This window comes from Lepidochelys kempii, chromosome 8 (assembly GCF_965140265.1).
Source record: "Lepidochelys kempii isolate rLepKem1 chromosome 8, rLepKem1.hap2, whole genome shotgun sequence".
NCBI classification, from domain to species: domain Eukaryota; kingdom Metazoa; phylum Chordata; order Testudines; family Cheloniidae; genus Lepidochelys; species Lepidochelys kempii.
The window spans coordinates 105,665,941-105,692,124 of NC_133263.1; the positions used below are offsets into that span (position 1 = coordinate 105,665,941).

Genomic DNA, 26,184 nt, shown 5'->3' on the forward strand with positions numbered 1-26,184 from the left:
AACAAGCTGTCCTCTGGAATTGTGATCTAACATATTAAAAAAAAACAAAACAAAACACAAGCTAGGGAATCCCTTTAACCTCTCTCCAGAAATCCCCTACAAAATGGTTTTTTTTTTGTTTTTTTTTAAAGGTCAGGAGGCCTCCACCTGCATGTCAGGGATCCCGTCCCTCCCTGGGACCTGAACCTCGTGCTGTCACTGCTCATGGGTCCTCCTTCAAGCCTCTAGCTCCCTTTTCCTCCTCTCCTGGAAAGTTTCTTTCTTGGGCGTGATAACATCCGCCTGTAGGGTCTCTGAGATTAGGGCGCTTACTTTGGAGCCGCCCTATATGGTGTTTTACAAGGACAAGGTCCGGCTGTGGCTGCACCCAGTGTTCCTGCCCAAGGTAGTTTCACAGTTTCATACTGGCCAACTTACCTGTCTTCTTCCCAAAGCCTCATAAATCGGAACAGGAGTGCAAATTGCCTGTCCTGGATGTCAGGAGGCACTTGTCTTCTACATCGACAGGACTAAGCAGTTTCGCAAGTCAAAACAGGTGTTCATTGTGGTGGTGGACAGGATGAAAGGTTGCCCAGTGTCTGCTCAGATGATTACATCCTGGATCATGGCCTGCATCCGCTACTGCTATGAGCTGGCAAAAGTGCCTCCATGGGTGACGGTGACTGCCCACTCGACTAGGATGCAGGCTTCAGCGGCGGCCTTCCTAGCCCAGGTGCCGATTCAGGATATCTGCAGGGCTGCTTCCTGGTCGTCTGTCTACACTTTCACGTCTCATTATGCACTTACCCAGCAAGCCTGAGACGATGCTGGCTTTGGCAGAGCAGTGTTGCAAACCGCACGACCGTGAACTGAGCCCGCCTCCAGGGATACTGTTTGAGTCACCTAGAATGAAATTGACATGAGCAAGCACTCGGAGAAAAGCCGGTTACCTACCTTTTGTAGCTGTTGTTTTTCGAGATGTGGTGTTCATGTCCCTTCCATTACCTGCCCTCTTTACCCCTCTGTTGGAGTTGCCAGCAAGAAGGAATGGAGGGGGTGTAGGGCTGGCGGTACCTAATATACAGACGTATGAACGTGGCACTCAAGAGGGTGCTACAGCCAACCCTGTGGAGACTGCTAAGGCAGAAATCTCCGACGGCCACATGTGGGCACACGCACACCTAGAATGGAAATGACATGAGCAACGCATCTCTAAGAACAACAGTTACGAAAGGTAGATAACTGTTTGTTTGTTTTTCCTGGAACTATTCTGTGGAGACTTGTCAACCAAGATGGCAGACATTACATTAATGGGATCTATTTTGCCCCTCCAGGAATGTATCCGAGCACTAGGTCAGAACAAATCTCATACACCTTTCAGGGAAAGCAAGCTGACCCAGGTGCTGAGAGACTCATTCATAGGGGCAAACTCCAGGACTTGTATGGTAAGTGTAAATGCTTTATGGGCACCTTAAAATGCATGTTCTAATTCTCTATCAATTTATCAGCTTTGAGGTTCATAATACTTAAAGTGCAGGCTAACTCTGACAAGTGACTTCCTAGGTGACTGTGTGGTTTCATATTTGTCTTGGTGATTCCAGGTCAAATTGGATCATTTCACGAGTGAAAAGATGTTTTCCTTCCTTCCTTGCATCAGAAAGCTGGTTCTTGGCTGGTGATGGGCCAGGAAGGCTGTGCATTCAGGGTTTAGATATTGCTTTATAAATACATGAACCAGAAAGTCAGTGAAATCTGCTCCCCATCCCATAGCTTTACAATGAACTTTCTTGAGTCAAATCCGTGATGATTCTGAATAACTGTTAAGATCAGGTTTCAGAGTAGCAGCCGTGTTAGCCTGTATTCGCAAAAAGAAAAGGAGTACTTGTGGCACCTTAGAGACTAACAATGCTCAAATAAATTTGTTAGCCTCTAAGGTGCCACAAGTACCCCTGTTCTTTTTGTTAAGATCAGGGCCAGAGTAAATTGCTGAGTAGACTTGCATTTACTACTGAACGCTGACTGATACAGCATTTTACTCTTCTAGAACGTATCTGTGTCCTTTCAATGGCCCAAGTGAGCCAGTGGCAGCACTGGGAATAGAAACCAAGTTCCCAGTTTTAAGACTTTCTGTAGCTGTCAAAACTTTGTGCAATGTTCTTGGAATATTTTTGCTTTCTAGAGAGCCTTTGCCTTAATCCATCTTTTCAACAGTTTGGATGAGATGTCAGGCAAAGCATTTAGCAGTAAGCAAAAGCTTGACACATGCTTATTATCATCCATTTGTTTTCAGATTGCAATGATTTCCCCAGGTATGAGTTCGTGTGAGTACACCTTAAACACCCTGAGATATGCTGACAGGTAATGGCCTTTCTCACTTGTGAATTTCTCCCATTGCAATGGGGATCATGACTCGCTAACTCCTGAGCAAATGCTTTGTCGCCTGCCTTAGGTCACTCTTCAGAGCATCTTGGTTTTCTGTTTGTTCTGACTCCAGGTCAAATCTGCTCAATTAAAATGGGTTCTAAAAGTCAACTTGGAGCCTTCCTGGCTAGGGCATAATTACCAATAAGGAGAATGCATTGAAACCTTGGTTAATAGGTTTCCTACCTTTCAGGTTAGGATTGCACTTTAAAAATGACCTGAGAAGTGAAAACAGGATTTGTTCCCTCTTCTGCTTCTTGTAGTTGTATAAAAGCCAAAAGGGGAGGGTGGAGGGGTTTAAAAAATCTGCCTGCTTTTACCTTAAAAGAATCAGAAATGTGAAGTCTTGCCTTCCCTGGCCTGCTGTCAGCCTTGAAGAACTCAGATATGCCCAGGACATGCTTGACTATAGTTTTTCTTCCAGCTGTTTGTCAGGTATTAGTAAAATGAGTGTTTAATTTTAAGCTGCCTGGATACAAATTGCTTCACTTTGTATCCAATGTTGTACCAACTAGCACTTCAGGCTATTTTCAAGAGAAAAACCGTTTGGACCAGACCTGAATTTCCCTGGTAAGAAAATAAGCAAACTCTTTTGGAAAACCCAAACCTTTCAGGCCCTTTATGCTTTGTTGTAAAGAAACAAAAGGGCACAAACTGTTTCCTTGTTGCAAGTCATCAAAGGCAAACTGCAGAGTGAATATCTAATTTCAAGTTACATTAAATTTATGTACCAGCCAAGTTGTGTTGGGGTACTCTGGCAAATAATGCCAAATCTCCTATATGGTCCCTTTTCCCTACAAAGCTGGCTAAAGGTACGTGTATCCCATAAATCTGTGTGTTAACTTGCCAGGCTGTTCAGAGGTTTTTTTAAGTTGTAATTGTTGGCTAAGGCATTAGGCAGCGTCAAATTTGGTTGGGAGATGTAGTTGGTAGAAGATCAGTAGCTGGTGATTGACGGCACATCTGTTCAAAGTACTTTTTAGGTCCTGAATGCTACTGACTCTTAAACAGTAGACACTATCCCACAGACTTGTTCATGCTGCAGGATTGACACTAACTTAAATATTTACGGCCCCCGTTACCATAGTATCTGAGTGCCTCACAATCTTTAATATAGTTGTCTTTACAATGTCCCATTGAGGTGGTCGTATTCCCACTTCAGACAGGGGGAATGAGGCACAGAGACTGACTTGTCTGATCACACAAGAAGTCTGTTGCAGAGCAGAGAATTAAACCCAGGTCTTTGTAGTCACAATCTAATCCTAGCCACTGGACTATCTTTCCTCTCTTCAGTGACTTGTTGAATTCTTATTTCTCTCTAGTCTGAGAAATGTAACAGTGCTGCATTCAATCTCATAAAGTGAGCACTGTACACTTTGTATTCTGTATTGTAATTGAAATCAATATATTTTAAAATGTAGAAAAACATCAGAACATATTTATAATTTAAATTGGTATTCTATTTAACAGTGCGATTAAAACTGCGATAATCACGACTTTTAAAATCTAATTAATTTTTGTGTTAATCGCTTGAGTTAACTGTGGTTAATTGACAGCCCTATTAGGAGCCACTAGGAAAGGAATAAATAATGAGAGAAAAAAATATCATAATACCACTACATAAATCCGTAGTATGCCCACGCCTCAAGTATTGCATGCAGTTCTGGGCATCCCATCTCAAAAAGATGTTAGAATTGGAGAAGTTACAGAGAAGGGCAATACAAATGATTAGAGGTTTAGGACAGTTTCCATATGAAGGGACTGGTTAGCTTAGAAAAGAGATGACAACTGAGGGGGAGGATGTGATAGAGGACTATGAAATCATAAATGGTGTGGAGAAAGTGAATAGGAAAATGTGTTATGTGAAGGTGGGGGGGAAGCCAAGAGTCAAGGGTCACCCAACAAAATTAATAGCAAGTTGTGAAAGCCAAAAGTATGGGTTCAAAAATACTAGATATGTTCATGGAGGATAAGTCCATCAGTGGCTATTAGCCAAAATGGTCAGGGATGCAACCTCATGCTCTGGGTGTCCCTAAGCCTCTGAATGCCAGATGCTGGGACTGGATGATGGGATGGATCACTTGATAACTGATCTGTTCTGTTGATTCCCTCTGAAGCATCTGGCACTGGCTGCTGTCAGAAGACAGGATAGTGGGCTAGATGGATCATTGATCTGACCCAGTTTGGCCAGTCTTATGTTAAACAGAAGCTACTAAAGTTGGACATGTTTAAATTAGTGGGTCCAAATAACCTGCAACAAGTTTTTGGTTTTGTGTTTGTTTTTTTTTTGGGGGGGGGGTTGTTTTCCCCCGGAGCTTGCTGGTCTGAGTTTTTTCAATAAGTCTTGGGGCAGTCCCAGAAAATGGGAAGAACGCTAATATTGTGCCAAGTTTTTAAAAGCATAAATGGGTTGACCTGGGTAACGATAGACCTGTCAGACTGATGAGGTGGCTAATAGGAGACTCCAATTTTTAAAGAATTAAAGGCAGGTAATATAACTAATGCAAATCAACATGGGTTTATGGAAAATAGATCCTGTCAAACTCACTTAATTTTTTTGAGATTACAAATTTGATTAGTAAAGGTAATAGTGTTGATGTAACATACTTAGATTTCCCTAAGGCTGTTTAAATGTCGTGGAGTATCAAGTAAGATTAAAAAAACAGAGCAGTACACATTAGCATGGTACACATTAAATGGATTAAAAACTGGCTAACTGATGGATCCCAATGTAATTTGTAAATGGGGAATGGTCTTTAAGCAGGTGTGTTTCCAGCAGGGTCCAACAGGCACCTGTTCTTGGCCCTATGCCATTTAACATTTTTTATCAATGACCTGGAAGAAAAAATAAAATCACTGAAAGTTTGCAGATGACCCAGAAATTGGATTGAAGTGGTAAATAATGAAGAGAACAGTTGACTAATTCAGAACGATTAGAATCGCTTAGTTAACTGGGCACAAGCAAACAATATGCATTTTTAATATGGCTAAATGTTAATGCATAAATCTAGTAGCAAAGAATACCATATTTACAGGATGTGGGTGACTCTCTACTGGGAAGCAGTGATCCTGAAAAAGTTTTGGAAGTAATGATGGATAATCAGCTGAACCTGACCTCCCAAGGTGACACCTGCCAAAATTGCTAATGGGATGTTGGGAAGCATAAACAGGAATCTCAAATAAGAACAGAGAGGTTATTTTACTTCTGTATCTGGCACTAGTGCAACCACTGCTGGAATATTGTGTCCAGTTTCTGATGCCCACAATTCAAGAAGGATGTCAATAAACTGAAGTTCAGAGAAGAGCCTTCAGAATGATTCAAGGAGCTCAAAGGATTAGAAAAAAAGCCTTAGTCTATCATTTTAACCTATTTAGTTTAACAAAAGGAAGGTTAAAAGGTTACTTGATTACAGACTGTAAATATCTATGGGGGAAAATGGGCTCTCCAATTTTTCATGGAAAGGTCTAACGTGATCCAGTGGCTGGAAGTTGAAGCTAGACACATTCAGACTGAAAATAAGGTTACATTTTTTTATTGGTGAGAGTAACCATTGGCACAGTTTACCAAGGGTCGTGGTGGATTTCTCCATCACTGACTAATTTTAAATCAAAATAGGATCTTTAAAAAAAAAAAAAAAAACTGCTCTAGGAATTATTTGGGGGGAAGTTCTCTGGCCTGTGTTATACAGGAGGTCAGACTAGATGATCAGAATGGTCTCTTCAGGCCTTGGAATCTGGGGGTGGGGGAGAAATCCCACTGACGCAGAACTTATCACTTTTGGTTGATACCTGATGTTAAAGCTGAGGCACCTACTCTCCACAGGTTTCTATTCCTCTGCGGTCTTCCTTTCTGCAGCTTTCCCTAGTATCCCATGAAAGGCCATTAATTATCAAACCCTAACGAAGGGAGCTGTCTGTAGTTCATAGCTGTAGATCTGCTGCAATCATTTTCTACTGAGGTGTTAAATAGAATTTTCTTTTGTCTTGGATAATCTCTTTGGGTAGATTGTGACTATTGCTAATCCAGATACGTGTTCCTACATGCTTCCAAATCTGATGTTCCACTTTCTGGTCATTGATCATAATACTTGCGTTTCCCAGTCTCTAAATTCCTGTTTCATATATTGCTGATGGGAGGTGAGGATAACCACTATGGCTGCTCTGAGATGGAATACTCTTTCATACTGACCTTACTTGAGCCTGGTCTACACTACAGAGTTAGGTCACTGTAAGCTGCCTTACATTGACCTAATTACATCCGTGTCAACGCTACAGCCTTGCTCCTGCTGATGAAAGTGCCCAACTACACTGACATCATAACTCTACCTCCACGAGAGGCGTAGTGCTTATATCACTGTAGTTAGGGAGATGCAGTGTCTGTGTAGACACTGGGTTACAACAGCCCATGTCAATTCCACAGCTCTGCTCTCCTGCAGGAGCTCACAGCTGGAGCCACAAAATTGACAAGAAAGGCTGGTAGGCTCCCTACTATGAAACCGAGCCCTGCACTGAGCTCTCAGCTGCACTCCCCACCAGCTGTCAGCTGGGCTCCCAGCTGGAGTATCCACTCCCCCACCTTGAGGTGACTGCCTCAGCTATAAGACTGGTGCTGGGCTCAATTTCACAGCAGAGAGCCTACCAGCCTTTCTTGTCAATTTCACAGCTTCAGCTGTGAGCCACCTGCCTCAAGCTCAGAGGAGTCAGCCATGAAATTGACAAGAACGGCTGGTAGGCTCCCTAGTGTGAACCCTATGCTGGGCTCATAGCTCAGGCTGTCACCCTGAAGTGGGTGGGGGGCTCCAGCTGTAGCCCGGCTGCCACGTGGGCTCTCAGCCCTCCGTGCCTGCCCACGCCCCCCCCCATTCTTAAGTCAATGCAAGCACGCCTAGTGAGGACGCACACCACCGACAGAAGGAGGGGAGTGTGGACATGAAAAACTGCAGTAATTACTGCAGTGGCTATATGTCAACTTAAGTTTGTAGTGTAGACATGCCCTTAGTCCAGTTTCCTTATGCCAGCGCTATTCAAACAACTTCTAAGTGTAACACTGGAGAAAGGTCACTGTTCTATAACCATCTAGTGCCCTTTGTGTGCCCAATTGCATACGGGGTGAGGAGGGGAGTGCAGTATATGAAATATACCATGGCAGTTTTAACTGCCGTAGGTGGCTTTAAAGCTCTTCAAGGAAATACCTAGATCTGGATACTGACTGCATGGAGCTGAGAGAAGCAGAGTTATGATGCCTTTCAGACTTCCGCCTCGGATCGATAACATTGGAATAAATGGTTCCAATGATCACAAGTGTCCCTGGCTCAGATTATTCATCGTTCTGGGGAAAAAAACTGGTGGGTTTATTTAGTGACCATCCCCCGTTCCAGGTAGATTAAAGCTAATTTAGTACTTGAGTATTCAAGTCACAGCCTCTGTCTAGAAGCAGCTCATAAAGGAAATGTTTAGCATTTAGGTCAGCTAACCTCCATGACTGCTTAAAGTCCCAGGTGGTGATGACAGGTCAGTTTGGTGACCTGTGAGAAGTTAGTCTCCAGGTAAAGCTCAACTGACAGTTTTCAGTGTTGCCGACCACCTTGGCAGTTTGTCTCTGATAGAAACAGTGGCTTGATGAGACAGAAGTCCTAGAAGCCAGGTAGACCTACACTGATGAGGCACCTTGGGAGAAGCACCTCCCAGTTGTTAAGGAATTTAACCTCCCAACAACCCTAGGAGGGTTTTTGCTGCCCCTGTGTCTGCTGTGTGGTGAGATAACATTCAGGGCTGTCAACATGGCGCCTCTCTCAGAACTGAATAGTGACTTGGAGAAGTCTGGAAGTAGCAGTAGCTATTCAAGGTGACCCTTACCAAGTAACTGTTTGAGGCAAAACAGACTTTGTCATAACGCAGTCTTCCTCCTGTCCAGAGTGAAAGAGCTCAGCCCTTACAATGGCGGGAGTGGTGAGATGCAGAATTGTATGGAAACGGAGAATGAGGAACTGGACACCAGTGAAGAAGAGTCAAGTCTTCAGCATGACGTATGTTGATAAACTGTAGAGTTAATGGTTTCCCCACACTTTGGTTTGTTATGAAATATACTTCAGAGACCAAATAACCAATGCTAGGTACATACTATGCTACAAAAAGCTAGTAATGCACATTTTAAAGCAAAAACTATTGTCTTGATGCAAAATTGAAAAAGCATCTAAATGGGTATATTTGTGCTAAAAAATTGGAAATATAAAAACAAACCATAGATTGTAGTAAATGAAATGGTCTCTTACACTATAAATAAATTAAGTTCATCTGTGTATACATCTAGGTTACTAAAAACAAACTTTATCATGCGGGCATCACAAACAAAAACACCAGAAAATATCAGTGCACAGATTAAAAAAAAAAAAAATCCTTGGGCATCTAAAGGAAAGTGTTTTTACAAATTACAAACTCATCAGCTGCATGCTAGTTGCCCATATAGGGAACTTCAACTATAGAGATGTTCTAAAGACTACTAGCCAAGCCAGGTCTAACCGTTACTAAACTGATTTTGCTTAATATACACCTGTGGTTTTAAATTTCCCATTAATATGACAGGTTTCAGAGTAGCAGCCGTGTTAGTCTGTATCTGGAAAAAGAACAGGAGGACTTGTGGCACCTTAGAGACTAACAAAAACGAAAGCTTATGCTCAAATAAATTTGTTAGTCTCTAAGGTGCCACAAATACTCCTTTCCATTAATATATGGCTAAACTTGGTTATTGTGTAAAAGCAAATCTCTCATTACTGTATACTTTGTTAATATAATAGCATCTTATCAGGAATGTGCACAAAATCCAATGGATGGCCAAAAATCTATTTTGCAGTCTAGTATCTTTCATTACTAAACTTCAAAGTCTAAAATTATTGGTTACATTTCAGAATTATTTAAATTTGTAATATCTAATTAAAGCAGCGGTAATAATAATAATCCCTGACCACCACTATTTTAAGCATCAGACAGTGAACATAGCCAAGCAGCTAGGAGTAACCTGCTTTCGGAACAGAATTTGGAGAACATAAGAATGGCCATACAGGGTCAGACCAAAGGTCCATCCAGCCCAGTATCCTGTCTACTGACAGTGGCCAATGCCAGGTGCCCCAGAGGGAGTGAACCTAACTGATAATGATCAAGAGATCTCTCTCCTGCCATCCATCTCCACCCTCTGACAGACAGAGGCTAGGGACACCATTTCTTACCCTCCTGGCTAATATCCATTAATCAACTTAACCTCCATGGATTTATCTAGTTCTCTTTTAAACCCTGTTATAGTCCTAGCCTTCACAATCCCCTCAGGCAAGGAGTTCCACAGGTGGACTGTGCACTGTGTGAAGAACTTCCTCTTATTTGTTTTAAACCTGCTACTCATTAATTTCATTTGGTGGCCTCTAGTTCTTATATTATGGGAACAAGTAAGTAACTTTTTCTTTATTCACTTTCTCCACACCACTCATGATTTTATAGACCTCGATCATATCCCCCCCTTAGTCTCCTCTTTTCCAAGCTGAAAAGTCCTAGCCTCTTTAATCTCTCCTTTGAGACCCGTTCCTAACCACTAATCATTTTAGTTGCTCTTCTCAGAACCTTTTCTAATGCCAGTATATCTTTTTTGAGATGAGGAGACCACATCTGTATGCAGTATTCAAGATGTGGGCGTACCATGGATTATATAAGGGCAATAGAATATTCTCCGTCTTATTCTCTATCCCTTTTTTAATGATTCCTAACATCCTGTTTGCTTTTTTGAGTGCCGCTGCGCACTGCATGGACATCTTCAGAGACCTATCACCGGATGATGCCAAGATCTTTTTCCTGATTAGTTGTAGCTAAATTAGCCCCCATCATATTGTATGTTTAGTTGGGGTTACTTTTTCCAATGTGCATTACTTTACATTTATCCCCATTAAATTTAATTTGCTATTATATTGCCCAATCACTTAGTTTTGTGAGAGGCTCAAAGAACAATTTCTCTGTACTTATCGGGGATTTGTTTCTTCCCATGAACACTAGCTTTCCAAGGAGGAGGAAGAGGAGTTGTCTCCCCATATGTCCAGTTTCCGTGAAGCCATGACTCAGATTAGTGAGCTGGAGGAGAAGGCTGTAGAAGAACTTAAAGAAATGAGACAGGTATGTTTGAAGATTCAGGTGAGCCCAAGTTGTCTTCTGCATATTGATCTCAACTTGCCATATTTGAGTAAACTAATTGGGTGTTCTCGGAATTGTGATTGGAATGCACATGATATTAACTGTTAAAGAATGTTCACCTTTTGCTCATTAGTGACTTATTCTAGCTCTTTCTTTTCCAGCCTCTCAAGGTAAACTGGCTTGTGGTAATGCCTAGCCACTACCAGTTACAACCTTCAGATGGTTGGTGCTGGCATTGACAATGGACTGTCTTCAGACAATCTAATCTGCTTAACAGAAGCATAGGATGTGCCATGAAAACATTCCAAACTTGCACAAAGCCAGTTCCTAATCAATGTCACTTTTCTAAATCTAGAAGATGACTGAACTCAATGACCTGTTGGAAATGACAGAGCAACCAGACTATGATCTGGAGACATTTGTGAACAGAGCCAGATGCTTCATAAAGGAAGGATCAAGAAATTTCATCAGCATGGGAGGTAAGCTGGGACTACTTCAGAGCTTGCTGTCAATGCATACCTTCGAAGCCCTGTTAGTGGGAATTCCCGTGTGGGCTGAAAAGGCCACTGCCCCTTGTAAAATATTCTGGGATCATTCTGGATGCAACTCATCCTCTTCGATTGCCTCTTGTGGTGGGGACGGAGCTGAGGTGATTTGTCTAAGCAAATGATATGTCCTATTGCCTATTCTTTCCTAAGCAATATTCTGGCTGGCGTTCTCCACTCACTAGCCAGTTAACACAGAAAAATCCTTTCCAAGGGTACAGCGTAATTCAGTGAGCTACAATACCCAGCAAAGCCTAGCCAAGGATGCTGACAGTATCCTAGTTTGTCTAGTACATGATCATATGTTTTCCCTTGTCTGAGGGACCAGTGACTGTTTCAAGGTTTAGGAATGTATGCTGTATACCCCTGGAAAGCTTGGGATCTCTGCCTTCCATTGATGTATACCAATTATTTTGGTCACTCCCAGGAGAAGGAACATCAGTTTAGAATGGGTCTTAAGTCTAAGTTGTAACAGTTGCTGACATGCAGGTTCTAAACATGGCTTGTGGCTATCTACCACAAGGCAATATTTGTAGCCATTGCAACGAATCATGTCTTGCCAGCACCCAGGTCTGATGTGCACGCTTTTTTCCCTTTTTTAAAATCCAGGCCATAACACTTGCTGTACGGACTCCCTTCCCCCCTACTATGCACATATAACCCAGCTTGCTGGCCCTTCTTCCCAGACCTGTGCAGAATGAATTGCCTTGTATGTTTCTGATACTGTTCTGTAAGTGTTCGCTAGGTGCCATCTCAGCTACCTTGATTTTTCCCAGAATGCAATAGTAGCAACAGTGACACAGGCAGCATAATGTGAATGTTCACGGTTGGCTGGTTGACACACTATGATGTTGAGGAACTATTTACATTTCAGCTGTGTTTATACCCAGGTCAGATGAATGTCAGACTGGCTAAACAGTATTTGGAATACTCTTGTCTTTTTCCCCCACTTTGATATCAAGTTGGCTTTAATGGTCCCTATTTGGAAGTACTGGGGCTACACCAAACCCTGAATGCCTCCTGCAGGGCGGCTGCACTCTTCCAAAGGACAGGAAGCATTAATCTGTCCAGGAGCACATGGGAATACTAGCTGCTAAAAACATGAGGGACTTTGAAGAGAAATGTTTGGGGAGCAAGGTGGTTTCTGTACATAAATATCCTCCCCTCAGAGGCTCCACATCCTAGCTGCAGCCCTGTGATGTAGGGCAGGATCCTGTGAGTTGGCAAGTGGAGCTGATGATTTGGAAGAGGATGACCTACAGCAGCTGATAGTAACTGCTCTTAGTCTAGCCTCCTCCAGACCCTGGCGAGGCCAGGGAGGCATGGCGTTCTGGGGGCTGCTTTGTGTGGCACAGGTAGAGGAAGTAATGTCAATTGCAGCTGGGAGATGAAGCTGCTGATGGACTGGGATCAGGAGCAGAGTGAAGGAGCTTTCTTGGGCCAGGCAGGGAGCCAGAGCAGGAGCTGAGGGAGTATGACATTTCACAGTGCAATCCAGATCAGTGAGGGGCTGTGTCACCACTTGCCCTGCAACTTGGGGTGCCTCACAATGCCTTGCTGCTGTAGCTCCCACCTGGGCTCCTGCAGGTCACACCCTGAGTGTCTGTGTGAAGCCACACCCCGATCCAGCAGCCTGTCACAAACACCAGCCACACTCTGGCTTCCTCCAGCCTTGGTTACTATTTGCAGGGTGATCCCAACACACTCCTAGTCCCAGATTTCCTGCCAGAAATGTCTTGCACTGTACAGTCCTCTCCTTAACAGTGCAGATATACTAGGTCCATTGCCCTCTGCGGGGATCAATACACAACAGCTTGCCACCTTAAATGGCATTACCTCAATGAGTCACTACACTAGATTAATTTTGATTAAAGAACAAAACAAGTTTATTTAACTGCAAAAAGACCGAGTACAAGTAACAAGACAAAAGTTAGAAACGGTAACAAGAAAAATAAACAGAATGCTTTCTAAACCTGGTTCAAGGTGAAGTTCTTGCTACGTTTTCAGTGCTTTGCTGACAAAACTCTCAGACCAGGGTCTGCTCCCGAAGTCCATAGGCTGTTTCTTTTGTCATCTTAAGTGAAAGAGAAAGGCAGAGTATTTTTGCCCTTATTTTAATAGTTCAGTCACCCTTTGAACAACAATTTCCTGAGACCCCTATTTAAATTTCTTGCCAGCTGAGAGCAAGGAGACATGGAGTCTGGTGGAGGAAGGAGGCTTCCTGCTGTTTCCTTTCACCTGTGTATGTTGAAATGCAGATTTTCTTTATATCCCCCTCTTTCCCCCCCCATAATGTCTGAGGACTCTATTTATTGCTTATATGCAAACTGAGGTAAACACACACCCCTTTGTTTGACAGGCCTGTTTGACCAGTTCTACCTAATTGAGCTTGAGAGTTTGAACGTGTGCCCGTAACATTACACATAGTGTTGGGATGTACATTTAATCACGATATCATTGACCAGGGAGTTATTAGTTTTCAAACGATACCACACAAGGCATATTTACAAACGTGTGTGTATGTGTGGGAGAGAGGGTGAATACAGGGGTGCGTTTCCTTGCAGGCAGGGATAGGACAGGAGTGACGTACTCAGGCTCTCATCCACCACCCAAGTTCCTGCTGTATTCTTACTTCCCCACCTCCTCCCTGCTCAGCTCCTTGCTCTTCCTGCCCCCTTCAACCGCCGGGCCCAGAGACTGGTATCTGGGTTTTGTGAACAAATGTGAAATTGAAACTGTCTCAAACGCTGAAGTCACCATGTGTCCAAGTCAATCTGCCACCTAACTCCCAAACTTCATTGCAGATGTCGTGGAGTCCCTGGCTCTTGCCATGCAGCTGGAGGAGCAGGCCAGCAAGCAGATGAATAAGAGGCGGCCTCAGTAAATATACCAAAACCTGATTCACAAATACCATTTTTCTCTTCTCTGTGTGTGTCTATCACGTCAGTGGTTTCTATGTTAACTCTGCCTATTTTAAATGTGATACAATAAAGTATACTTAAGTCAGTCCTACCTGAAGACAAGAGGTCAGAATAGCAGCCTTTGACCATGCAGGCCCCATGTTGGGACTTGGTAGTAATTGTTCTAGAAATGCCCTCTTGGCAGTGACGGAGGGGAAACTTGTAGTTCTTCCTGTCATTAGATGCCTCTTCCCCTCATTTACTGACAGAACTATCTGCTCTGATGTAACTAGATAAACTCATGTATTCTAGTGTACATAAACTTTTTTGCTTCTAGATATATTGTGAAATGGTGAAAACCTGCAACTCTAGCTGCTTTACAAAGGAAATGGACTAAACTTAATTGTAAAAAGAATAAAATAAAGTCAGTATTTTTTTAAGACTTTGGCTGGTAGATAAATATTCCTGGATTTATTAACTTCTGACTTGTAGAAAATTTCTTGTCAACTGTCAGTTATTTAAGAAATTCTCTGAAGACCTTCCCCCCCAGAGCAGACTGGCCTTTATGGCAGAGACTGGCTTTTGGGACTGGTTGGTCATTAAAATCTTTTGAAGTTTGTAATGTTTGTATTTAAGTAAAAAATCAATTAAAGTATCTTGTCTCTTGGTTTTTGGAAGGGGAACAGGGGAAAAGTCTTCAGACTAGTGAATCTCCTAAGCAACAGGTGGCAACAGCCTAGAGTGCCTCAAATCCACTTTATAGCAAAAACTGTAAGTGCGTCAGAAGCAGGCACTGCTAAACAACCCAAGGGGCCACTGGCTGATCGAGGTGCTAAAGCAGCACTCGAGGACAATAAGGCCATTGCGGAGAAACGAAATGAATTCTTTGCAGGGGTCTTCATGGCAGAGGATGTGCGGGAAATTCCTAAACTTGAGCCATTCTTGTCAGGTGACAGATCTGAGGAACTGTCGCAGATTGAGGTGCCCTTAGAGGAGGTTACACATTGATACACTGAACAGAGAGAAGCCGCCAGGGCCAGATGGGATCACCCAAGAGATCTGAAGGACTCACATGTGAAACTGCAGAGCTACTAATGTCACCCATCATTTAAATCTGCTTCAGTGCCCAGTGACAGGAGGGTCGCTAACGTGACGCCAATTTTTAAAAAGGGCTCCAGAGGGGACCCTGGCAATTACAGCCCGGTAAGCCTGACTTCAGTACCGGGCAAACTGTTCGTTTGAAACTTCAGTAAAAGACACAATTGTCAGACAGATGGATGCACATAATTTGTTGGGGAAGAGTCAACATGGTTTTTGTAAAGGGAAATCACGCCTCACCAATCTACTGGAATTCTTTGAGGGGGTCAACAAGCATGTGGACAAGGGGGATCCCGTGGATGAAATGCACTTAGATTTTCAGAAAGCCTTTGATAAAGCCCCTCACCAAAGGCTCTTAAGCAAAGTAAGCTGTCACGGGATAAGACGGAAGATTCTCTCCTGGATTGATAACTGGCTAAAAGATTGGAAACAAAGGGTAGAAATAAATGGTCCATTTTCAGAATGGAGAGAAGTAAATAGTGGTGTCCCCCAGGGGCCCAGTCCCATTCAACATTCATAAATGATCTGGAAAAAGAGGTAAACAGTGAGATGGTGAAACTTGCAGGTGATACAAAACTACTCAAGATAGTTAAGTCCCAGGCAGACTGCAAAGAGCTACAAAAGGATCTCTCAAAACTGGCAACTGTCTTAAACTCAGCAAAAAAGACATACATTTCAAAAGAAACTGGAAAACAATTTGACACTGATCCTGGGCAGGTGGCCTGGGGGGCAGGGACACTGGGCAAGGGGCTGCTTGGCTCCACGCCCAGGGCAGGTGGAGGGTCCTCCATGGCTCCCCACAGCTGCTCACCCAGCTCTTACTGTGGTCAGGCAGTAGCTCCAAGCCACCCCCGCCGGGTTGGGGAGAGCCATGCTGGGAGCTACGGCGGCCCCTTCACCTGCGCTGGGTGGGGGGCCCAAGCAGCCCCTGGCCTAGTGTCCCTGTCCTCCAGTTACCCTGCCCAGGGCAGGTGGAGGATCCGTGCTGCCGTTCCTCACAGCTACCTGCCCAGCTCTTACCATCAGAGCCCTGCGTGGATACAAAATTTGTATCTGCATCCACGCTGCTATCTGCAGAAATGGTCCACGGATGTAAAGCAGATACCTGCAGATTTGCAGGGCTCTAGAGAGGGGCACGGCCCAGGAGGAAGCGAGGGGGGAGGGAGGCAGAGGGCGTGAAAGAGGGAAGAGAGGCGGGCCAGAGGAGCTGACCTCATTCTGTTTGATGTTTTCATTCTGTGCTTCCTTCCTCTGAAAGAACAAAGGAGAACCATGAATCGCAGAGGGGCAGTGATGCCAAGGAGCGCTGGCTGCCGTGGTGTTAATGCTAGGCAGGTTTGTGGGGGGAACTCTCCAGCATCCAGACTCTTACAAGGGACAGCACCTCAGCTCCTTGCAGGAGACCTGGGATTCACCCCCTGCTCTGGCCTCTTGCTCTCTGGGCTGCCCCCCAAACCCATCTGAAGCTCTGTTTTCCTCTCCCTTACACTAGGGTATCCCCACTGACTTAGAAGGGCTGACTCTTGATTTACACTTGTGTACACGAGAGACGAATTGGGCCCTAGTATCTCAGAGTCTTTGAGTCAGCCTTTTCATGACCCCTACACACCTTCCATGTGCGGCATCCTTTCTGGGCTTGATAAACTTCCTGGGATGTTCACTTTATTTGATGCTAGAATATCAACCTGTACTGCATCCATGTTCATGTACAAGGTCTTGGCATCTCTCTAGGAGAACCAGCAAAAAAGGAAGGAGGTTAGCAGCTTACAGGGACTTGGAGTCATCAAGGGCACGAGAAGGGCTAGCTAGAGAAGGAGGAAGATTCCTGACAAGCCCCCTCAACTGGGCAGTCCTGGAAATGACAAGTCAGTAGGAGTCCTGGCAAAGTTTTCTTTTGCTGGTCTCCACCCATCATTGCACTGAGTATAGCCTGGGGGCTGGTTGCTGTGACTGATTCCTGAGCAGAGAAACCAAGCTTTAAAATGTTCTCAGTGAAAGGACTGGGAGTGTGTGTTGGATAGTCTTAGCGCTCCCTGGTAAATGACTCCTGCTCTCAATGTTCCCTCTAATTTTTACATCTCTGTGAGGAATGAATTTTGTTATGTGCACCAATATGGAGGTGGTGGGGGTGGGGCTGAGGGGTTTGGAGTGTGGGAGGGGGCTCAGGGCTGGGGCAGAGGGTGGAGTTGCAGGGGAGTGAGGGCTCTGGCTGGGGGTGCGAGCTCTGGGGTGGGGCCAGGCATGAGGGGTTTGGGGTGTGGGATGCCATGGGCCTGCGGCGGGGAGAGAGGACTCCCCCTAGCCCTCTTGCCGCAGCAGCCCGGGCCTGGGGGAGTGGTGTCTCTCCCCAACCATGGCAGCTCCGTGGCTGGGGCGCCTCTCCCCACGATGCATCTGTGTGGCCACAGCTTAGAGGGAACTTAGCTCTCCACTGCTGCAAGGCAGAGGCTGTCCACATTACAACAGCTTAAGGGCTAATTCCCTGGTGAGCGGTTGGCTGTCAGGGCAGACCCACTAATCAGGATGTAACCTGTGCTGCAGGGGAGACACCATGATCACGAAGGTGGTTTTCCCAGGGCGAGGCTCATCCATTGCACTGCGGGTGTGCTGACCCCTGCGATTTCCGCAAATGCGGGAAACTCGACTGCTTAATTTGTGGTAGTGGGGGACTGCGTTCGCGCTCTCCCCTGGCACTCAGTCAAGCAAAGGAAGACGAAGCTCAACAGCCATGCATGAGAGGTACATAGCAGTCCCAGACTCTCTTCCCTCCATACCCTCCTGAGGATGGGCCTGGGCTTTGAGCACTGTGCAATCAAACTTACAGAGCCAGATGCCCAGCTGGGGTAAGTCAGCACGGCCCTATTGAAGTAAACGGAACCAGCTGTCTCTCCTTATGCCAGCTGAGTTTGCCATCTAACGCTTCCCCTAAAAGGGAACTGGGAAAGTCTTATTAGGCCCCATTGAGTCCAGCATGGCCCAGGAATGTTGCCTGCAGGACATTTCCTATGGCTTTGTCCTGCTCAGGTTTAAAGGGTCCATGTGCTAGGGCTTCCATTGATTTACATGGTGTTCAGTCCTGAGGTACCTCCAGGCAGGAGAGCTCAGATTCAGACAGGGGCTCATGCCTATCTCCTCATTCTGGGACACTGCTAGCCCTGCATGTCTCACCACTTTTCCAACATCACCACGCAAATCTGAGTCCAGACATGTCCCTCAGTGTTACTCCATTTACACTAAAGACGGGCCCCAAGTCAGAAAAGAACCAGCCGCTCGCCCCAGACTTCAGAGCTCAGGCCCTGCTCTGATTTGCACCAATTGTTCTACCTCATTAGTACAGGGGGATAGTGCAAGTGTACATTGATATTCACGGCATGGAGTGAAGTCTTTGGGGGTGTTGAACCTAAACCAAATAAATTCATTTAACTGAGGACATTGTGATCTGACCCCAGTGGTTTTCGGAGTCTGATCAGGAACTGGAGCTGCACTGTGGTTTTAGAGGAATGAAACCCAGTCTCCATTATCCCTGTAAAATGGACCCAGGTTCCATACCTGTAACAAGCCCTGGCAGTTAGAGAAGCCCATTTACCATAAAAAGCTGGAACAGTCTCTCTCCTGTTGCCTTCCTCACATGTTCCTCCACAATGGGAAATGTCCGGACAAAATACTGCAACAAAACACTCCCAATAAGTGCAAAAGGAGGGGTGGGGGTGGTGTCTGGCTCCATTGAAAAGCAGCACCCGCACAGGATGTTAAAGTGCTCCAGTTCAGTGCTCCTTCCCACCTGGGATTTATCCTTCCGTTGCCCCCATTCTGCTGTTCACTTTGAGCGCCCACGCTGCTGGAGGCCAGGGTTAAACAGGTGGGGAAGGGTTAGTACTCCACCCAAGCCCAACCATATTGCTAGAGCAGCTGGGTATTTCAGCTACTGTGATCGGCAGGGGTATAGTTAACCGTCGCACCACTGGGCTTTAGAGCCGGCCTCCCCTGTGGGCCGGAATGGAGGACCCTAACGCTGGATTTCTCTAGGTTGCAGGCTTTGGGTTGGGTTTGAAGCACGGCCTTTATGTTGAATTTCCTGATTTTGTGTTATTCAAAACTGCAACCCATTCCATGACAGTTTCTTCTCATTTATTTACTGCCCTTAACTCCGCCTGAGTGAAGGTTTTGTGCCTGGGAATCATGATTGTTAAGCAGAAGGAGAAGTGGGGTTGGGAAGGGACAAGCTCGTCCTCAAGCACTAATAGCAGAGGTGACACAGAAACTGTGGGTACGTTGCTGTATCATCAATGCCCTTTTTCTCCAGCTTTGCCCCAGTGTGAATGATCCCCTCTATCCGAGTAACTCCCACTGCTCAGGAGCTTAGCGGGAGGAATCCACATTAAAATTCCCATTGCCCCACACAGAGACACTCACCTCTAGAGCGATGCTGGCCTGTCTCTGGCAGGTGGTATGATTCTCATTCCCCATAGCACACATAAGGCCGTGCACCACTCTCAGCTGGATCATCTCTTCGGCCAGTTTGGTGGAGTCCTTGGCTAGAATGCTGCAAGGAAATCAGCACAGTCAGGCTCCAAGGCTCTTTCGCATGAGAGAAGAATCCGTCAAGAACAGGAGCTTTCTGGGAATGAAATGAAAGAGCCACAGCTAGCAATTTGGAGGGACAGATTCTAGTCCTGTTGCCTTAGGTGTGGTGCTGATCCAAGTGCAAAGTGATGCCTCCATCTTTCCACGGTCACTCACAAATGACTAACACCAATGAACAAGGACGCATGCTATTCTTAAACTGAAGAGGAAGCCCATGGTTACATGTGAACAATTTAATATCTATGTTAGGAGATTTACATTTCTTTTAATGATTGACAATAAAAACACCTGATTTACATATTAAATCCTAGCAAATCCACCACGTTACCCCATAGAATCCAGGGTGGAAGAATAAATTATATTATTTTATTATTGAGCACATCACTGGAGAAAGCAACATGGCCGGTGTTTTGCATCATCTGCTTTTCAAGGGAGAAATTTGGCATAGGACCATCTTGTGGACTTTGCAGATATCGAACAGGAAGTGAGCTACAGAGAAGCATGGAGACAGCCAGAGTTTAGGGATTCACTGGGTCAGACACTGAATTTGATTTCATGCACTCTGCTGTTGATGTAAAATTGTTAAGTAGACGCATTTCACTACAAGAGACTCTCTGCTTCCTTGAGAACACAACAGGCTCTGTACTGTTACGTAGCATGGTTTGGTCCAGCTATGTGGCAAGGTGCTAACACTGTCCCTCTCTATGCTGGCCTGGAAACAGAGGGAACATTCTGACTCTGTATTAATGGCCAGAGTAAAGGTTGATATTATATTTCTTCACCTATAATAAAAGCTTTGAATAATTTCAGGTGGTGTTAGTAACAGGGGAGGATCTGGATTTTGGTACCCAAGCAGAAGTGCTTCTCTCTAAGCTCCTGAGCACTTTTGTGAATGGATGAAAGCCCCCGAAGTCTATATGGAGGAGTTACAGAGCCACAGGGATATACTCAGACAGCAATGGCAGAGGGCTAAAGATTCCCTATGAAGAATAACGACTGGCCTTTTCTCCATAAAGGAAGCAGCGTCTCTAAATCCTGTATAAATCTCCCTTTGTATTTTGCTCTGAATTTTCTTACCCGATAGCTTTTGCTGCAGCGGCTTGCTGTATATACACCGACAAGGGCTCAGAAAGATGGAGTGTGGCTGGGTCTGAATGGGGGAACATTAGACAGGATGAAAACTACGGCTAGAGCCATACTTCTGCCATAAAGCTTTAGTAATAACCTGGGGAATTAGACCAGTAGTACCTGAAGAAAAGAGGATTTGTGAGATTAGAGCAACATCCCTAAGGGAATCTACCTACAAATGTACTGTAGCTCAGGGCTTCACAATGAGCTCTCACTGCTCAGCGACTGTGCCAGGCTAATGCAGCGACTCAAACATTCTGGGACATTACAGTCTGTTTCACTGAGACAGGATGTGGGTCAGAAACCAAGGTTTCCCTGACTCTTGAAAAGGTGTCCTGGGATCTTTAATTTCCTCTGGCCACATGCAGAAGGGAATTGAGTTTAAGATCTCCTCTGAAAGACAGCGCCGCATCCCCTGCTCTCCATTAATTTGGCTGCATTAACTGAACAAATCCACACAGTTCACAAATAGCATCAAAATTCCCATTCCTGCTCTGAGGGCTCCAACAAGCTGGATGTTTGCAGTTGCCTGGCAGTTTCCATTACCCAAAACAGACAAAGCTGAACTCTGCAACTCGCCAGAGGGTCACTGGAAAACAGGACTCAGGAGCCTGCATCAGAGGAAGCAGCATCAGAGGAAGCGCTGACAGTGACAGCCACATGTGGAGGTATGTCTGTACAGCTGCAATGGGGACGGGAGCAGGGGATATGAAGGCATGGAGAGTGCAGTGCCAGCCTCCACTGCCATGGGGCCCTGCCTGCCATCTCCTCTCACCTTGTTGCAGGAAAGGGGAAGGGAAAAGAGAGGGCGGCCGCAATCCCAGGAAGGACACCCCACTTCCTGAGACTGCACCAACCTACCCATGGAGTTCAGCTGCTCTGATGAAGTGGGGAGGAGAAAGGGAGATTCCCTTCTACTTTGGCCTCTTGCAAGGCAGAGCTTAAGGGACACATGGTTTCTAGGTCCTGCTAGGAAGGGGATGTGGGCGCCTAGCCCTTTGCTATGTTTCCTGTGGCGGTGGGCATCAGCCTCCCAGCAGGACCCAGCCAGTTGTCCCCTCCCCTTCCCCCCGTCGCCTTCCATTGCAGGTGACCTCACTGCTCTCTGGAGAGGGGGTCCAGGCTGCAAGAGGAGCACTCAGGCCCACTGCAGTGAGTACCATGCCCACTAGGAAGAGACTTCTGCATCTCCTCTTCTGACTAGCCGACACCATCTCAGATCAGCCAGGCGGTTGGCTGCAGCCTCTGACCTCTGCCAAGGTAGCGCAGGGATGGATTAGCGAGAGCCGGTTAGACCAGGGGCTCTCAAACATTTGTCCTGGTGACCCCTTTCACACAGCAAGCCGTGGAGTGCCACCTCGCTTATAAATTAAAAACACTTTTTTTATATTTAACACTGTTAAAAATGCTGGAGGTGAACCGGGGTTTGGGGTGGAGGCTGACAGCTCGTGACCCCCCAGGTAATAACCTCGTGGCCCCCGAGGGGTCACGACCCCCAGTTTGTGAACCCCTGGGTCACACCCAAGGAGACTAAAGTACCAAAGTTGCCCATTAGTGGCTGGTGAATCACCTGAGCAAGCAGAGCAAGAGCAACCCACGTTGCAGCATTCTGCAGCCTCCAAGCAGACATGAAGGGAACCTGTTGTGACCGCTTACCTTCCAGGGCTTTGCCTTTCACTTTAGCAGTCTCTTTCCCCGGTGATATAAGTAATTCAACCAGACCCTTCAGCAGCACTGGCCGGACTTCATAGGCCATGAGATCCTTTATCAGCTGAATGGCTAGAGACAAGGAAAGAGGCCAAAGTGCCACCCTGGTGCTCTAACAAGGCTGCACAGCAATCCCAGCACCAGGTGAAACATCAGAGACAATGGTTTGAACGCTGGCTCCGGAAAGAGCTGCATTTTCCTTCTGCCTGTTTAAAGTAAACCTCCTTGACTAGGGCTGGATTCTGTGCTGTTCCCTTCTGGAAGCTGCTCGGAAACAGAACAGGAGGCCAAGATATGCTCTGCGCATCTGAGAGCAGAACCATGTTCTCCAGGGCTCGTAGATCCCAGGTGACATTATTACCCCATGGGCTGGCCAGCAAGTGTATGTGGATGGCAAAGAGTCCAGCCAAAACATGGCTGGCTTTCTATTAAGACATGGACCTCTGTATTGCATGGAACTCTCTGGGGCATAGTGGGAGGGTGCTGACGTACTGGACATGTGAGGGTTACATTAACTTTACACATGTGCACCATGGAGAGCAGCGCTGGCCCACTGCAGGCTCCAGGTGGAAGGGGCAGGAGCAGCCCCTTTGCTGGAGCAGCTTCCCCACACACCTTTCAGGAGTTTCAGTCTGGGAATGTTGGAAATTTGGAAAGTGCTGGCACGCGGATGCAATGGCACCTGCTGGGAACTCCCAGACCCTCCATCTGCAGGGGGCAGAATCAGGACTCCAGAGCACCTCAGAGAGTCATCAAGCTCCAGGATTAGTGCAAACATGAAACCTTTACCCAGTAACATAGTAAAGATGCAGGCACCACACTCAATGCCCCCCTCAGCTTGCAGCCACCTGCTCTGATGCCTCCAACAGCCGGGCAGCAGAGCCAACCATCCCCAGGGCAGCTGCCGAGAGGCCAGAAGCAGCTCCCCACCAGCACGTCTCAGCTCAGCTCATAGCAGAAGGGAGAAGCTGGGGCTGGTCTGGGAGCAGGGCTCTGGGAGCACCAGCTCATTTGCATACCCATGATGCATTGCACATTGCAAAGCCTTTCTTTGAGCATTTCAGTGACTGTGGAAAGACGTGCTAATTTCTGTTCAACTTCATTTATGAGGATTGGCCTGCACAGAATACAGAGCTCAAAAATGAGAAGATTTGTGAAAACCCACAGTTCCCCTCCAAAAGTCATCCTACTTTTATATTCAGGATTTTTTTCTCCTCAGAGGGAATAAATCTTTTGCATTTTACTAAAAATTTCTGTGGCAATAAGCTTTTCTGAGTTTACATGAAATTTTTTTAATTGTTCTGTGAATAAGTCTAATTTTTGTGGAAAAAGTAGATACCATTTTTATTTGATGTCTATAAAATAATTCATAAAAGCTATGAGTCAAATGCTTTGTTTTCATAAGCCATTGAAAGTTTAAGTGCAATTGTTTTTTCTATGGGGGAAGAAAAAACCTAATTCTTTAGAAGTTGCATATATCCCCATCCTGTGTCCTTGCACCCCCTGTCCACATGTGTCCCTCCACCCCCATTCAGGCACCCACTCCCCTTATCCCCATGTGGCCCTGCCCCCTCTCCTCCTGTCCCTTTGTGGCTCTGTACCCCCTTCCCCTATCCCCCTGTGTCTCTGTGCCCCCATCCAGCCACTCCCCTGTCCCTATGTATCTCTGTCTCCCCTCCCCCTGTCCTCATGTGTGTCTGTGCCTCCACCCGGCCAGTCCTCTGTTCCTGTGTCCCTGAGCCTCCTCCCCCTGCCCCATGTGTCTGTGCCCCCACCCAGCCACCCCCTGTCCCTATGTAGCTCTGCACCCCCTCCCCATCACCATGTGGCCCTGCACCTCCCTCCCCTCTATGACCCTGTGCCTCCACTCCCATTCAGCCCCTGTCCCAGTCTGTCTTCCCCCACTAGCCCTTGTAAGCCCATCTGACTCCCCGAGCACCCCAGACAGATGTTGTCTGTCTCCGCATAGCCCCTGTCTCCTGACCTGGCCTGACAGGTGCTGTGAAGAAGTCTGGCTTTCTCTTAGCTGGCTGGGAGCTGCTGCTTTGTTCGATCACCACAGCACCCTCTGGTGGGCAAAAGGCAGAACTGCAGCAACATTTTGGCAGAAGCTTTTTCTGAGCAAAAAGTTTAAAAATATGTGGGGTTCATTAATTATGCATGCACGCAGTAGTGCAGAATTCCCCCAGGAGTAAAAGAGAAATGGAGTAACTCTGGGCCTTCACAAAGCTGCTCCACTAGGCAAGTAGATGAGCTGCTGCTTAAAAAGAACCTCAATAATATATTGACTTTAAATGTATTTTACACTGTTGAATCTGTTCAATACAAAAAGCAAGTAACATTTTCCTCTAAAAAAAAAAATAATAAAGAAGAACATTTTTAAAATAAAAACATAAATTTATTTGTATGTAACTGTAGTGGGGTGGCTGCCCCACTCCTATCCTAGATGGGGCTTCAGCAGGCCAGGGAGGTGGTGCAGGTGGGGGCCAATCAGAGGCTGCATTAGAGACAGCCAATCAGAGCCAGACTTAGCCATATATAAAGGCTGCCCAGGAAGGGCATAAGGAGTCTCTCCCTGGTGGTCAAAGGAGGAGGATAGGTGCCTCTGCTGGAAGGTAGCACCTTGGACAGAGCAGTGCTGGGGAGCTCCGGCCAAGGAAAACCGCAGGCTGCTGGCCTAGGCCAGGCAGGTCCATAGGGCTGAAGGGGAAGTGTCCCAGGGACAATAGCAGGGCAAGAGGAGAGAAGGAGAGCAGAGAGGCTCCTGCTAGAGGGTCCCTGGGTTGGGACCCAGAGTAGTGGGTGGCCCCCCCTTCCCCTTCCCCTTGTGCTGCACTGGGCTGAAGAGGAGTGTGGCCCGATCCAGGCTGTGGCTGGGCCCTGCGATAAGGGGCTAGACTTAGAGGCTGCAGCTGGCCCCTACAACAGGTGCAGATTGTGGACTGCTGATAACTCCAAACCCCTGGAAGGGGGTGAGACTGGAGCAGTGGGCACTGCTGGAGGGCAGTGTCCTGAAGAGGATGCAGCCGAGCAGGGAGCAATGAGGGTCCCCAAAGCAGCAGAGCAGACAAGGGGCAAGGAAGGCACCATGTGGAAAAGGTGCTCCATGACTGGACAGAGCTAATTCCTGGAGGAACCAGTGGGAGGTGCTAGTGGTGGTGAGTTCTAACCCCATCACAGTAACACAAACAATTAATTCCTTTCCTGCTTTTTTCACAACATCAAGTAGCTTCATTGAATTGAAGCCTCAAAAAATTGGGTAAAAACTCATAAATATTCCTTTCCATGGAGATCTTTAGTAAAAGGTGAAAGATTTATACAATCTGAAGAGAAACCAAAGCATACCTTCAGCTCTGCAGAAGTGCTGCCAGGGCAAGACCATCACTTTATTACATCACTGTGACTATACTGATGAAAGGCTAAACCCCCTTGTGATGTTGCACTCCATATGCTTTATAGAAATATGCTTATGAATATGACATAACTAGAATATGCTTTACACTAAATACTCCTTGTATGGTGATATTAGAAAGCTTGCACTCTTCTGACTGTGTTCATACTATTTGTTTGTATGTGTGATGTTATTAGTGTAATATAATATCTCATTGAAAGGTGACAGGGCCAAAAGAGTTAATTAACTCACAGACTGACCT

At 46.0% G+C, this 26,184-nt stretch overlaps 2 protein-coding genes and 3 non-coding genes across 20 annotated transcripts in view; 3 read left to right on the plus strand and 2 right to left on the minus strand.

The window, feature by feature from the left end:
- The window catches only part of KIF2C (kinesin family member 2C), a 69,114-nt gene extending 54,463 nt beyond the window's left edge, over positions 1 to 14,651 (plus strand). For 7 of the 8 annotated variants that reach the window (XM_073357929.1, XM_073357924.1, XM_073357930.1 and 4 more), the window contains 6 exons: positions 1,314 to 1,424; positions 2,270 to 2,337; positions 8,315 to 8,426; positions 10,435 to 10,551; positions 10,925 to 11,048; positions 13,919 to 14,650. In XM_073357929.1, coding sequence (XP_073214030.1) covers positions 1,314 to 1,424; positions 2,270 to 2,337; positions 8,315 to 8,426; positions 10,435 to 10,551; positions 10,925 to 11,048; positions 13,919 to 13,998 — 612 coding nt within the window. In that variant the 3' untranslated portion in view covers positions 13,999 to 14,650. Of the gene's footprint in view, positions 1 to 1,313; positions 1,425 to 2,269; positions 2,338 to 8,314; positions 8,427 to 10,434; positions 10,552 to 10,924; positions 11,049 to 13,918 lie in introns of all 8 variants that reach the window. The other variant, XM_073357925.1, reaches the window with a different exon arrangement.
- ARMH1 (armadillo like helical domain containing 1) overlaps positions 12,973 to 26,184 on the minus strand; it is a 31,156-nt gene continuing 17,944 nt past the window's right edge. For 4 of the 9 annotated variants that reach the window (XM_073357935.1, XM_073357933.1, XM_073357934.1 and 1 more), the window contains exons 7-12: positions 22,481 to 22,603; positions 20,774 to 20,846; positions 19,526 to 19,655; positions 18,699 to 18,776; positions 16,722 to 16,839; positions 12,973 to 13,188 (exon numbers count right to left, since the gene is read on the minus strand). In XM_073357935.1, coding sequence (XP_073214036.1) covers positions 13,118 to 13,188; positions 16,722 to 16,839; positions 18,699 to 18,776; positions 19,526 to 19,655; positions 20,774 to 20,846; positions 22,481 to 22,603 — 593 coding nt within the window. In that variant the 3' untranslated portion in view covers positions 12,973 to 13,117. Of the gene's footprint in view, positions 13,189 to 16,324; positions 16,364 to 16,721; positions 16,840 to 18,698; positions 18,777 to 18,800; positions 18,951 to 19,525; positions 19,656 to 20,773; positions 20,847 to 22,480; positions 22,604 to 26,184 lie in introns of those variants that run through there. The other 5 variants (XM_073357936.1, XM_073357939.1, XM_073357940.1 and 2 more) reach the window with 5 other exon arrangements.
- LOC140916656 (U1 spliceosomal RNA) lies at positions 17,639 to 17,802 on the plus strand. Its single transcript, XR_012160574.1, has one exon. It is a non-coding gene; the product is annotated as a U1 spliceosomal RNA (small nuclear RNA).
- LOC140916673 (U5 spliceosomal RNA) lies at positions 23,726 to 23,843 on the plus strand. The gene has a single exon (XR_012160590.1). It is a non-coding gene; the product is annotated as a U5 spliceosomal RNA (small nuclear RNA).
- On the minus strand, positions 25,759 to 25,874 carry LOC140916672 (U5 spliceosomal RNA). Its single transcript, XR_012160589.1, has one exon. It is a non-coding gene; the product is annotated as a U5 spliceosomal RNA (small nuclear RNA).